The sequence below is a fragment of the Paramisgurnus dabryanus genome, chromosome 1 (genome assembly GCF_030506205.2).
Source record: "Paramisgurnus dabryanus chromosome 1, PD_genome_1.1, whole genome shotgun sequence".
NCBI classification, from domain to species: Eukaryota; Metazoa; Chordata; class Actinopteri; order Cypriniformes; family Cobitidae; genus Paramisgurnus; species Paramisgurnus dabryanus.
Genome location: NC_133337.1, coordinates 48,579,290 through 48,591,874, shown reverse-complemented (window position 1 = coordinate 48,591,874; position 12,585 = coordinate 48,579,290). Strand labels below are relative to the sequence as shown.

The 12,585-nt window shown below is 39.4% G+C and overlaps 2 protein-coding genes across 6 annotated transcripts in view; both read left to right on the top strand.

Annotated features, from left to right (window-relative positions):
* The window catches only part of nat9 (N-acetyltransferase 9), a 298,893-nt gene that overhangs the window by 165,668 nt on the left and 120,640 nt on the right, over positions 1-12,585 (top strand). The window lies entirely within an intron of this gene.
* The window catches only part of ankfn1a (ankyrin repeat and fibronectin type III domain containing 1a), a 115,400-nt gene that overhangs the window by 95,986 nt on the left and 6,829 nt on the right, over positions 1-12,585 (top strand). For all 5 annotated transcript variants that reach the window (XM_065262526.1, XM_065262525.1, XM_065262524.1 and 2 more), the window contains 7 exons: positions 621-737; positions 1,030-1,245; positions 1,621-1,787; positions 4,267-4,408; positions 6,626-6,794; positions 7,410-7,576; positions 11,495-11,708. In XM_065262526.1, coding sequence (XP_065118598.1) covers positions 621-737; positions 1,030-1,245; positions 1,621-1,787; positions 4,267-4,408; positions 6,626-6,794; positions 7,410-7,576; positions 11,495-11,708 — 1,192 coding nt within the window. The remainder of the gene's footprint in view (positions 1-620; positions 738-1,029; positions 1,246-1,620; positions 1,788-4,266; positions 4,409-6,625; positions 6,795-7,409; positions 7,577-11,494; positions 11,709-12,585) is intronic.

The following is a 12,585-nucleotide window of genomic DNA, read 5'->3' as shown; positions in this document are numbered from 1 at the left end:
GACTGTGAAAAAGTTTTTAAAAAAATCCAGTCCACAATCACTTTTTATATTGAAATCTGTCATTATGTGTGTTTTTCCCCCCAATTCAGACATCACTTATGAACTTGGCAATTAAAGAGTTAAAACCATGGAGTTTTTGTAAAGATTTGGTAGTTTTGATCAGTACCAAGGTTGATTAGCAGATTTATGCAAAAAAATTAAAATGATACATATATATCTATGTTTAAGTGCTATAATTGGGTCCCCAGTGCTTTTATCAACAAAGAAAATGTATATGTACTCTGGGGACACCAAAGATATATATATTACATTTTTAAAAAGTCTTGTGAAATGTCCCCTTTAATGAACATAGATAAAAATGTCAAAAGTCTTTTTTTCATACAAATTATTCTTGTTTCCTCCTAAATCACCAAGATCTAAAGTGCAGCTTGTTTTTTTTTGCTCACTGTAGTTTAATAAGTGCCAAATGATAGACACATATAAAAGTCAAGTAAGAATGTAGCATTACTCCAGATAGACATCATTCAGCACTCCAGTACTGTGGCATTCATTCATAAATGACGTTGAGGAATTAAGTAAATATCTTGCTCTGGTTTCTAGTTTGTGTGTGTGTTTTTCAGCTGTCCTGTATGTGGGAGGACGTCCGGTGGCTTAGGCAGAGCTTGGCAGTCTCCACCTCTTCCTCTTCCACACTGCAGTCCAGACAGAAGATGCTGACGGCCGCTGGCCAGCTGCAGGTCTGCCAACCCTGTGATTAGCCTTGCTAACAATTTATCACTGTAATGGGATTTGATATGAGCACAAATTGAAATTGAGCGGGATAATCCTTTATTTGGAATTCTGAGCAGCAGGTGTCTGTGTCCCAGCATATTTCAGAGCGTACAATATTTTCCTCTGACCAGCATGCAGTTATTTTTACATATTTGTGAAAGACACTTAAATCAAATTTCCTTATTTGGATAAACTGTTCTATTAAATATTCAGGAGAAGCTAATTTCCTTGGCTTTTCCTTTATCCCTTTCCGAACAGAACCTACTGGGTACCCACAACTTGGGCAGAGTCCACTATGAGCCCATTAAAGATCGCCATGGCAACGTGCTGCTGGTGACTGTGAGGGAGATGGACAGCCTCTATTCTTTCTTTAATGGCAAGTGGATGCAGGTATCCAAACTGCAGAGTCAGAGAAAGTCTCTTTCCACCCCCGAGGAACCCTATGCCCTGGATATACTTCTCATCACCATACAGGTAACAACAATAGACATCATCCTAAAAAATCAGTATGCATAGTTGTACAGAGGCATAATTCATTTTCGGTGCCTGCTAAGGCATGTAATGACTATTACTGTTGCTTGTAAAAATTTGATTCTTTAAATCGTGCCATTACTTTTCTAAGCAACCAGTTTTTACCCAATGTATGATAAAATAGAGAAAGAAATTTGCATTACGTGTGGCAGACTAGATCACCTGAGCCACCTGAGACTTTAGACTTAAGAAACTAAGCAACCACCAAAAACATGGAAGCAACCACGTGAACTCCTTGACAACGTTGCACCACACTGAAAACGTTTGTGTTACTCGAATATCCTTCAAAAGACGTTAAAATCTAGTTTTTAATCATAGGACATTCTGGCATACCAGAGACGCAGTCAACATCGGCTGTCCTCTGGTCTTTATCTGGGTTATCTGAAGCTCAGCAGCTCTGTGGATCAGATCAAGGTTTTGGTTCCTCAACGAATGCCCAACATGCTCTGCCACACCAAGATACGAGACAACTGGAATGTGTCAAGGTCAGCATCAGGCTTCTTAAGTATATATTAAGATGATAAAAAGTGTTTTTATACAAATATGCTTTAATGTCTTCATGTCATGAATCGAGCACAGTCCACTGTAGCAAGTTTAAATATTCAAAAATATTAAAGTCAGTGTAAATTTTTATATTAAATGTGTTCTCAGTTTGTCAAACCACAAAAAAATGTATTATTAACCACCCTGCCAAATCTTACAGTATGCGAGATAAAAAAAATACACCAAGAAAATAAAATAAGTTTGGAAAAAAATCTTGGAAAACAGGCAGCATTCTCTGCTCTCAAAAACTGGAGGCGTGTCGGCACTGAAACCACGCCCACTTGCTGGAAAGCTGCCGTCTCTCTCAACTTTGAAATATATAATTTCAAAGATGTTTGTGATTGTGTTAGGGGTGGGGCCATGCTTGGTGGCTCCAGTGTGTCATCGAGCCACCGTTTTAGCCCCGCCCAAATAATCCTAAACACTGTTTAACATGTAACTCTACAATTTAGTACTATACGGTTTACAGTCTTTGCAACGTGTTTCAGCAATACATTTACAACGTGTTAAAGAGCTCCAATGGTCCAATTCCTTTGGTATTAATACATGTTAACGATATGCAAAAGACACAAACCCCAAAGTAAACGATGCAAGTATCGTCTCCAACGTAAATCTCTTTTTTTTTGGACTACAACCAACAGACGGATTGATGGGATTGGTGATGTAGTAAAAACCGACATTATCATAACTCCTCCCACTTCGAACTCTCAGCCTGTAATTTAACTCCTGTTAGCATTGCATAGTGCACGAATCTTTCAAACATGGTAAGGAGCGTCACATTTCCTGCTGACGTCGGAGGTATTCAGACCAATCACAACGTACAGATTTGCTGGCCAATCAGGGATGCAGAGCTTTTCAAGTCTGTGCGTTTCAGAAAAATTGTGAATTCTGGAGCTACAAAAATGTATGGTTATGTTTTATTTAAACATAAACCAAGCAAACACATTGTATTATACCAAATACACAAAATAATATTGTTTTTAGCAATGAAATAGGTGCTCTTTAAGAAACAATTCTCTGAAATGACATTAGGGCCGCAAGATATATTGAAATTACCGAAATGCCGCAAATGTGCATATTGCAAACAAAATATCGCAATGGTTTGCAAAAACAGAATTATTAATACTTCAGAAAGTTGTTTTCTTGCTTTCTTTTCCCAGAAACAATGTAAAATATGTATGTATAATTTTCAGTTTTGAAATATATTTTAATTATATTTAAATTGATTTTACAAACATTATTGTAGCGCATATTGTATATTGCAGCATCTAGTAATTTATTGCTAAGCTTGAACTGTCTTTAATTAAAAATATATAATTGTTTACTACATTTTATTAGTTTTTTTTTCTGTTCAGCAATCGAAACAGTACTCCTTACCGGAAACAACATATTAGAAAGATATTGAGTTAGAAAAGTAACTTAAACAATATTTTTACAGAAGCATGCAATTAATATTAATGTTCAGTTTAAACCTTTTATACCACAAATCAAGTGAATATTTCTCATTGTTGAAATGAATAGACGCTGTCTAAGCGAGTGTGCTGGAGAAGATTGAAATATGCCTGAACTCCGTGTCGGGCTCCCCCTCACCGCAGGCTTACATAGTTTCTTGACACCACCATTTTTTACAGTCAAAACAAAACTGCTATTTGTTTTTGTTCGGTAAAGGAGCTATTTATTTATTTTCATCTCGGGTCACGATGTTGACCTTGGTAGGTAGGTAGAGACAGGGAGCGTATTATCCCGCTGCTCCGTGTGGTAGTAAAACTAAATTTACTACGGGGCTGGACTGTGGGAGTCAGTGGGAGGCTCACACAGGATGATGCCCACTCACGGCTCGAGGAAAACCTCTGGAGCAAAGAAATTCTGTCTTTTTTCCCCCATTAACCAGCCCTCCAGACAGTAGCCTTGAGGCCGTCCTTGAGACTGAGACCATTAAGCTTCTGTTTGCTCCATCATCAACTGTGAGTCCTGTGAGCTGATGCTTTCTGTCGCTCACAGTGAGAGTAATGTAGAGAAAGTTAGGTTAAAGAAAGTATAATTCGGTAGAATGTTATACACTGTCAATCTCAGTCACCATTTACTTTTATTGGCTCTTTTGTCATTGCAATAAAAGTGAATGGTGACCGAGTCTGTCCGCATCTAAGATATTGCCTAACAACACTTTTATCATGTTGTGCAGTAGAGAAAAAGTCAAAACAATGCCAGGGTGAGAAAATGATTTATTGGTAAATATGATGACATCATTTTAATAGTTGGGTGAACTTTCCCTTTAAACTGTAAGTTTCAGACCAAACACGGCATCGTGCCATTCCGCAAGCCTTCGGAAACCCCTGGAACGCCACTCTGTCGAGTGCACCTCTTGAAACCGTGATATAAAAGTGTGTGTATTTTGACTAAATGCTGTCTCCTTCCACCCAGGGATGAGTGGGAATGGCTGCAGTCGCTGTCTGACCCTGTGGAGGTGGAAGACGCAGAGAAGACTACAGACTGCCTCCTTTACACTGAGCTCCAGATGGCTATTAAGAGTCTGCTGCACCAGATCAATCTACCTCTCCACCAGGTACTGCTGGCTACAGGACACTATTCACTTCACTACAGAACAATGGAAAAAGAACAACCAGCGCCAGTGTATACACATCCAGAGACATGCAATCCATCAAAAGAGCTCTTTGTTTCCCAGTGATATTATACAATGTTGTCTCGAGGAGAAAATTTAGAAGGATGGCCGTTTGAAAAGGAAAGTCTCAAGTCAAATAACTTATGACTGGGTTAAGACTGTCTATAGGATCACTCTAAAAACAAACGGTGCTTAATAGCACGAAAAGTGGTTCATTGGCTCGTAATCATAGGGGAACCATTTTAGGTGCCATATAGCACCTGTGTAGAACCATATAGTGCTATGTAGAACCATATGTGGTGCTATATTAATCGTATGGCTTTTCATAAGGTGCTATATAGCACTAAAAATGGTTCCCCTTTGATTACGAGCCAATGAACCACTTTTCGTGCTTTTTTTTTTTTTTTTTTGAGTGACACAACATTTACCAGTACTCCTACAAAAATGCACCATGGTAACCACAGTTAGCTACATTCAGGGTTTCAATCAAAAAATTGTTACTTAAGGTGTTAGGGTTGGTCGGGTGGGCAAGGCCGGGGGCGTGGCATGCGTCATGATGAAAATTAAAATATTTTTATTTAAAGCACTCAAATAAAACTTAATTTTGAAGAAACTATGACACAAAATGAACACACACTAGGTCATTAATGAATTAAATGTTTTTAACAGATACCTCTAATGCGAATAGCTGCGTGAAACTAAAGGGTTAATAAACACAAACTAAAGCAGATGTTGTAGAACGTCAGGTAAACGATGATAGATGGCGCAAAAATGATTATTTCCCACTATTAATTACATTATCTTAAAGGAGTGTAACTACTGTAGCATGTAAATAATGCACATAAATTACGTGAGCAAGAGCGCTCAACAATTATATTGAATCAACAGGGACGTGAAACCTGGCTAGCAGGTTGCTCAAACAACAAAATCACCAGCTAACTTACTTTAAATTTGCAAGAACTATAGACGAATACAATAACAGGCTTAAATAAACCCAAAACATAAGGCCACTTACAGTTCTCACGGACACGTGTTTTATCAACTGGCTATCCTCCAGACATGACGGACCACGTCTTTATCTCATTTCAGCCGTGTGGCGCGCATGCACGCTCGCGGTGTGAAGTGCGTCTGCGCTATTCTCCAGGATGTTTTATCAACTGGCTAGTTATCCTCCAGACAGTGATGGTCCGGACCACGTCTTTCTCATCTCGTCCGTGTGGTGCACGTACCTGCTTGCGGTGTGAAGCGCGTCCGCACGTTTTTTTTTTTTTTTGGACGAGCTAGTTAAGGCGGTAGGGTTTCCCAGCTTAGGCGGGCCGCCCGAACTGCAAAGTGCTGCGGGAAACCCTGCACATTACTTATAATGCGTTACCCCCAACACTGCTTCTTATTTATTAGCAACAATTTGTGCAGGGCCCTTTTCTATTCCAGCATGACAATGCCCCTGTGCACTATGTTATAAAAAGAAATGATTGATTCAGTCTGGTATGTAAGGAAATTGTCTGGTTTGCATAAAGCCCCAGCTAAACACCTTTGGTATGACTTGTAGGTTTTGAGCCAAACTGTCATCACCCAAACCCATCAATGACTTATGCACAGGGGCACAGTCCTTCCAAAACGTTTGAAATAAAGATGAAACAATTTTTTTTTATAATGGTATTCTATGGTATAGCATTAACATTTGCATATTTGCATTGATTAAAATGACTGGAAAAGATAAACATGTTTTTTTAGAAGGCACTTCCCAATATTTGTGTGCATATAGTGTATACAGTGTATAAAAAAAACACAATACTGGGCTAAAATTGCATGAATACCTTTTTAGTTGAAATATATTTTAAAATGTTAATGCAAATCCGTCAACACACCATTAGTCACATGGTCATTATTTTTTCATCTGACTATGATGGTAAAGAAGTATTGAATCCGAAGAATTAATCTGACAGTAAAAAAAACCCAGCCCTAGACCAGTATTATGTTTTGACTCATATACAGTACAAGCTATGTTTTATATATAGCTTAAATGATGTTTTTTCTGTGTTACTTGGTTTTGGAATTTGTGCTCACTGCTCTCTACTTCATTATGGCATGACATTGTTCCCCTTTGACCCCCACAAGGATTAAAATCTACCCATGTGTGTATGTGTGTGTCCCGCACAGGCCAAGCACTTCCGTCTCTACACACACGAGGTGCTGGAGCTCGGTCACAATGTGTCCTTTCTTCTGCTGCTGCCCGCCTCAGACGACGTTTGCTCTGCCCCGGGACAGACCAACCCCTACACGCCACACTCGGGGTTCCTCAACCTCCCTCTTCAAATGTTTGAGCTCGGTACACTGGCTTCTGTTTCAACCTCTACAATATTAGCTCAGTTGGCCTTATAAAAATCCACAGATTCCTGCCCCCCTCCCTCTCCCCTTCTGCCCCCAGTCACACTCCCTCGGGACCTCTAGTAAATCAAGCAGACACGCACACATACAGACACCAGCGGGGTGGCGGTGCGCACCGCGGCTACCCAAACAGCCCCCTACCACCCGTTCTGCCCGGTTTGTGTAAAATAAGGGAAGGTTAAACAAGTAATCAATATTAAAAGTCAATAAAATTTGCTTGGAAGAATGGAAGATCACTTTCATTGAAATAACAGGGTTTGTTTTCAAATGTTGTGGGGCGACTTTTAAACGTTATACAGTGAGGTAGTTTCTGCCCAAAACGCCATACACTTGTAAACCACCCACAGATTTCCATTACAAGCACATCTTTTAAAAAGATTCGTCAGTGTTTTTCGGGACATTAATGATAACCTTCCTAGGGTCTCGATTTCACACAGAACGCCACCCTGTCAAGTCATTTTGAGAAGTGCAATAACATCACACCATTATTACACTTATAAGATGGTGTCAATTACTAACTATAGCATTCATCTTTTCATTCTGTCTCCATGTACAGTTCACTTTTGTTCATATAAGGAAAAATTCATCAGCCTGTACTGTCGGCTGTCCTCAGTGCTGGACCTGGATGCTCTGATTACCCAGCAGGCCTTTAGAGAAGCCATCACAGACACAGAGGTGTCCACAGCCAAACAGAGACACCAGCACATATTGGACTACATTCAGGTAGGGTACAGTGAAAGTAGAGAAGATGTGTACAGTACTGTATGTGTGACCCTGAACATTATAAGCTTTCCATTTATGTATGGTTTGTTAGTACAGGACAATATTTGGCTGAGATACAACTATTAAAAAATCTGAAGGTGCAAACACATATTGAGAAAATCGCATTTAAAGTTGTCCAAATGAAGTCCTTAGCAACAAATATTATTAATGGTAAATATATATTTTTAAATAATTTTACTAAATATCTTCATGGAACATGATCTTCACTTAAAAGGACTTAAATAATATTTAAGTCCTTTTAAGTGAAGATCATGTTCCATGAAGATATTTAGTAAAATTATTTAAAAATATATATTTACCATTAATTATGCTCATTTTCCAGCTCCCCTAGAGTTAAACATTTAAATCTTACCGTTTTGGAATCCATTCAGCTGATCTCCATGTGTCTGGCGCTAGCACTTTTAGCATCGCTTAGAACAATCCATTGAATCTGATTAGACCATTAGCATTGCGCTAAAAAATAACTATTTTTCCTATTTAAAGCTTGACTCTTCTGTAGTTACATCGTCTACTAAGACCGACGGAAAATTAAAAGTTGTGATTTTCAAGGCAGATATGGCTAGGAACTATACTCTCATTCTGGCGTAATAATCAAGGACTTTGCTGTTGTAACATGGCTGCAGCAGGCGTAGTGATATTACGCACTGCCCGAAAATAGTCCCCTTGGTTACTTTCAATAGCAGGGGACTATTTTCGGACAATGTGGAATATCATTGCGCCTCCTGCAGCCATGTTACAGCAGCAAAGTCCTTGATTATTATGCCAGAATGAGAGTATAGTTCCTAGCCATATCTGCCTAGAAAATCGCAACTTTTAATTTTCTGTCGGTCTTTGTACACAATATAACTATCGAAAAAATCGTAGCACCATGATCAAAATAAACTATTAGGCTAATAATATTTTGCGCCCAGCCGCAATTTTTCTGGCATCTCTCCTCCTTCACTGCATTTTTCTTCTCTTCTGTGGAATTGGGTCTCGAGCCCGACCAAGATTCGAGCTGCCTTCGAGAACAGCAAGCCAAGTTCGTTTAGGTTCCATTAATTATTAAGACTAAATGGGCAGGCAAACTAGTAAAAACAATGAAAGTAAAAAACAATCCACCAAAATATGGTTTTACACGTCGATAGAAAATATACTATAGCCTAAATAAAGCATTTATTAATGTTCCTAATGCATGGTTGTTATCTTTACTTCCGTTTAAAACGTCAATTTCGAAAAGGAGGATTTTCAGCACGTTTGAACAGCAACTTAGCGATGGACCAAGTTGAGGAATGATTTAACTCAAACTGCAACTTTAGTCACTGTTTATTAACTTCCATCACTGCTGGTCATCTAAAAAAAAAAAAACCATTGCGGCTACGCCGTAGGACCTACGCACAACTAGTATAGCGAGTTTATAAGTATTTCATGTACCTGAATTTAGTGAAGGGTGTGACATTTCTGGCTATTTTGCAGCAACTCTGGTAATATTTTGCTTATGGTACAGTATGGTTTAAGCACAAATGTACATATAATGGAAAACAATTATTTGTCCTACATGAATCTGATTTTGCCAACCTAACAGTGTGTTTGGTAGTGTTTATTTTGAGCCTTTTTACCCCCAGACAGCAGACAACTCTGGGCTGGATCCGCACCAGATCCTCGACGAAATCAGCAGCTCCGGTGCGGACCCTGCCTGGAGTCATCTGCTGTCTGGCCCTACATCTTGTTAATTGTTTTTTTTAATAAACGTGAAAATATTACAGAATCTCAAATTTTCACATTCAAAATGTTTACGTATTGGATTAAATGACCTGAATTTCGATCCTTAGTCACCCAGACAACAGTATGAGCTCATGGATCATTTCGCACTACATAGCAACAAACAATATTACGGAAAGCTCCGTGGTGATGTTAGTTAATAACATTTATGTTTCAGGTATGAAAAGAATCAAAAGGACCTATTACCCTGGGGGTCCTGAAATAAACCCTAATTCGCCCGCCTAATTCCCCGCGTTCACGTCGTCTCGATTACTTTCGGCAATACGTCATGCGTGTTTCAATCTTGAGGATCACACGTTTAATCCCAGCCGCTTGGGAGTGTTGGAAACATCAAACTAGAAAAACAATTTAAACTAATAATCCAATTAGGATAGTTTATTGATGTCATAAAGCATAACTACTAGACGTATAAACTGTAAAACAAGTTGTTTTTCTTGTGTCGAAATTTCAATAACAGCTCAGCAGACTCTCACAATTCGACTTGAAAGAGAGCGTGTGTTAAGTGCGCCGGTCTGAAAGAATCCCTCTTCGCCACCCCGGTCTGGACTATTAATTGAGATTGACCACAAAACCACAAGAGTGTTTGTGTGATGTCAGGTCCAAGAGGCAGTGGAAAAAAGAGACGCGCTGACCACAGATTACACAGCGCCTGAGAGCAACGAGGGGAAAAAATAATACCGATCAATGAGTGTGACTGCGCGACTGTGTGCGGCTGAGCAATGTGGCATCAATTAGCGCGAAAACCCTAATGTTCCAGGAGGCGGCGAACGAGAAAGGGCCACGTCTGTCGGAGTGGCACGTCGGTGGAAAGTGCTTTGGGTTCTCCTCTCGTGTGAGGTCCTGTCAGGGTGCTAACAGACGGACCGCAAAACACGCGTGCTTCTGGCTTCTGCGACACCTGTTATCTTAGATTTACAAAGTCATTAGCGCTTTGATCGTATGCAAGCTAATTTAGGAACTATAGCATTGCGAGATTTAGACCACTGTCAAATGGGGAGAGTAAGAATGGTACCACTGTGTAAGCAGATCTATCACAGTATCACCTTTCAGTCTGCACATCTGCAAGGCACGTCTAAATTTATTATAATGCTTTCTTCCACAGTTTAATGAATAGCTGCTGTCATGATTGATAGAAGGCGTCCACAAACATTTATTTTAAATAAAATTTTATTTTCCATCTGCTTCTCTTAACCGCTCACACCACAATATGAGTTTTGAGGTTCAATTCGTGCAGAAGGAGGTGTTTGCTTTGTAAGTTACTTTATTTCAATACTCTCTCACGCGCCGCATCTGTGCATTTTGCACCTGAATAAGATGCAGATATTTACCTAAAAATCATGCACAAAAATGGCTCAGTTGTTTAGTGAATTCACCCCTGGGGCTGATATAAGCCACGCTCTCTATTTCTGCTTATTTTCCCCAAATTTTTTGCAATATGCACCAGCCAACAACATTAGCCAAACGCTTATTAGACGGTCTATTTCGCAACCTAAGAGACTCGTATTATTGCCCCTGTCATACGAGAGTCCCCTCTTTGTCGTTAGAAGCCCGGCATATTTTCCAAAGGAGTCATCCTGCGGTGTCAGAACTCATTCCCATAAGCCGGATCTCACATGGCATTTGCAAGAAAGAGCTCGGATTGCATTTTTTTGTGCAGTTTTGTTCTGCCTTTTTCCTTCCAATTCGAAATGGGCTCCTTGTAAATACAATTGCTATAGTAGGTCTCAAGGATGGAAAATATGAAAGCGGTAGTCGTGAAGATTCACAGCATGAAACTTAACAGCCGTGATTGAAAACACATTACACTTTTATTTTGCACGCTAAATGGAAGCAACATGTACGATTCGACTGTGGTGTGATGGAGGGAGATGACAGTAAATAAATTACGACATTGGCCGATGTCGTCAAGGATTTCACAGCACGTTTCTCCAGTCTTTCGTGAGGGTTTGTGTTTGTTGTGTGTCTGGATTGTTTGTGTGAAATACAACTTTATTCTTAAGCTGTGGTTTGCATCTACATAAAATCAACAATGAAAAGCAATGCTGTTTGAATTCTTCTGTGTCCTTATTGTTTTTTTTCTTGTTTGTGTATTCAAAGCAATTGGACGAGATGTGGCGAGACGTCCGCTGGATCACCAATGCCCTGCAGTACGCCCGCTATAAACAGACTCTCGGCTGGGTGCCTATCACATGGGTGGTGGATGTCAGCGTGGAGCCTGTTGTCCAGAAGAATGACTCTACATCCTCTAACACAGACTACGTGCCCACGCCCTCCCCCTCTCCAAAAATGAGGAGAAGAAAGGCCACGATTGGTAAATACAGTAGCTGCATTTTTTCCAGGGATGAAAATATTTGTAGCACTTCATGTCAGCAGCTCATTAACATTCTTACTGTATTGGTTACGATACAGTAATTTTAAATATAAAGGGAAATGTTTGCATAATTTTCAATATTAAAATACAAGAATTACATTATTTCTAATGTGATTACTATAATGTGATATTTGCTGTTAAAAACGATAAACCAGAAGATGCTGTTTCTTAAAGGGACGTTCCACTTTTTTTGAAAATATACTCATTTTCTAGCTCCTCTAGAGTTGAACATTTGATTTTTACCGTTTTGGAATTCATTCAGCCGATCTTCGGGTCTGGATAGCTTAGCATAATTCATTGAATCTGATTAGACCATTAGCATCATGCAAAAAACAACCAAAGAGTTTCAATATTTTTGGTATTTAAAGCTGGACTCTTCTGTAGTTACATTGTGTACTAAGACCGACAGAATATTTAAAATTGCGATTTTCTAAGCAGATATGGTTAGGAACTATACTCTCATTCTGTCGTAATAATCAACGACTTTGTTGCTGTAACATGGCTGCAGGAGGCACAATGATATTACGCAGCAGCCGAAAATAATCCCCTTAGTAACTTTCAATGGCAGGGGACTATTTTCGGGCGCTGCGTTTAATAATTGTTCCTCCTGCAATGTTACCGCAGCAAAGTTCTTGATTGAAGTCATATGGGTTATTTTTTATTTTTTTGTCTAATCGTATTCAATGGATTGTGCTAAGATATGCTAAAAGTGGTAGCCCCAGACCCGGAGATCGGCTGAATGGATTCCAAAACGGTAAAAATCAAATGCATCTTCTGGTTTATTGTTTTTAACAGCTCTAGGGAAACTGGAAAATGA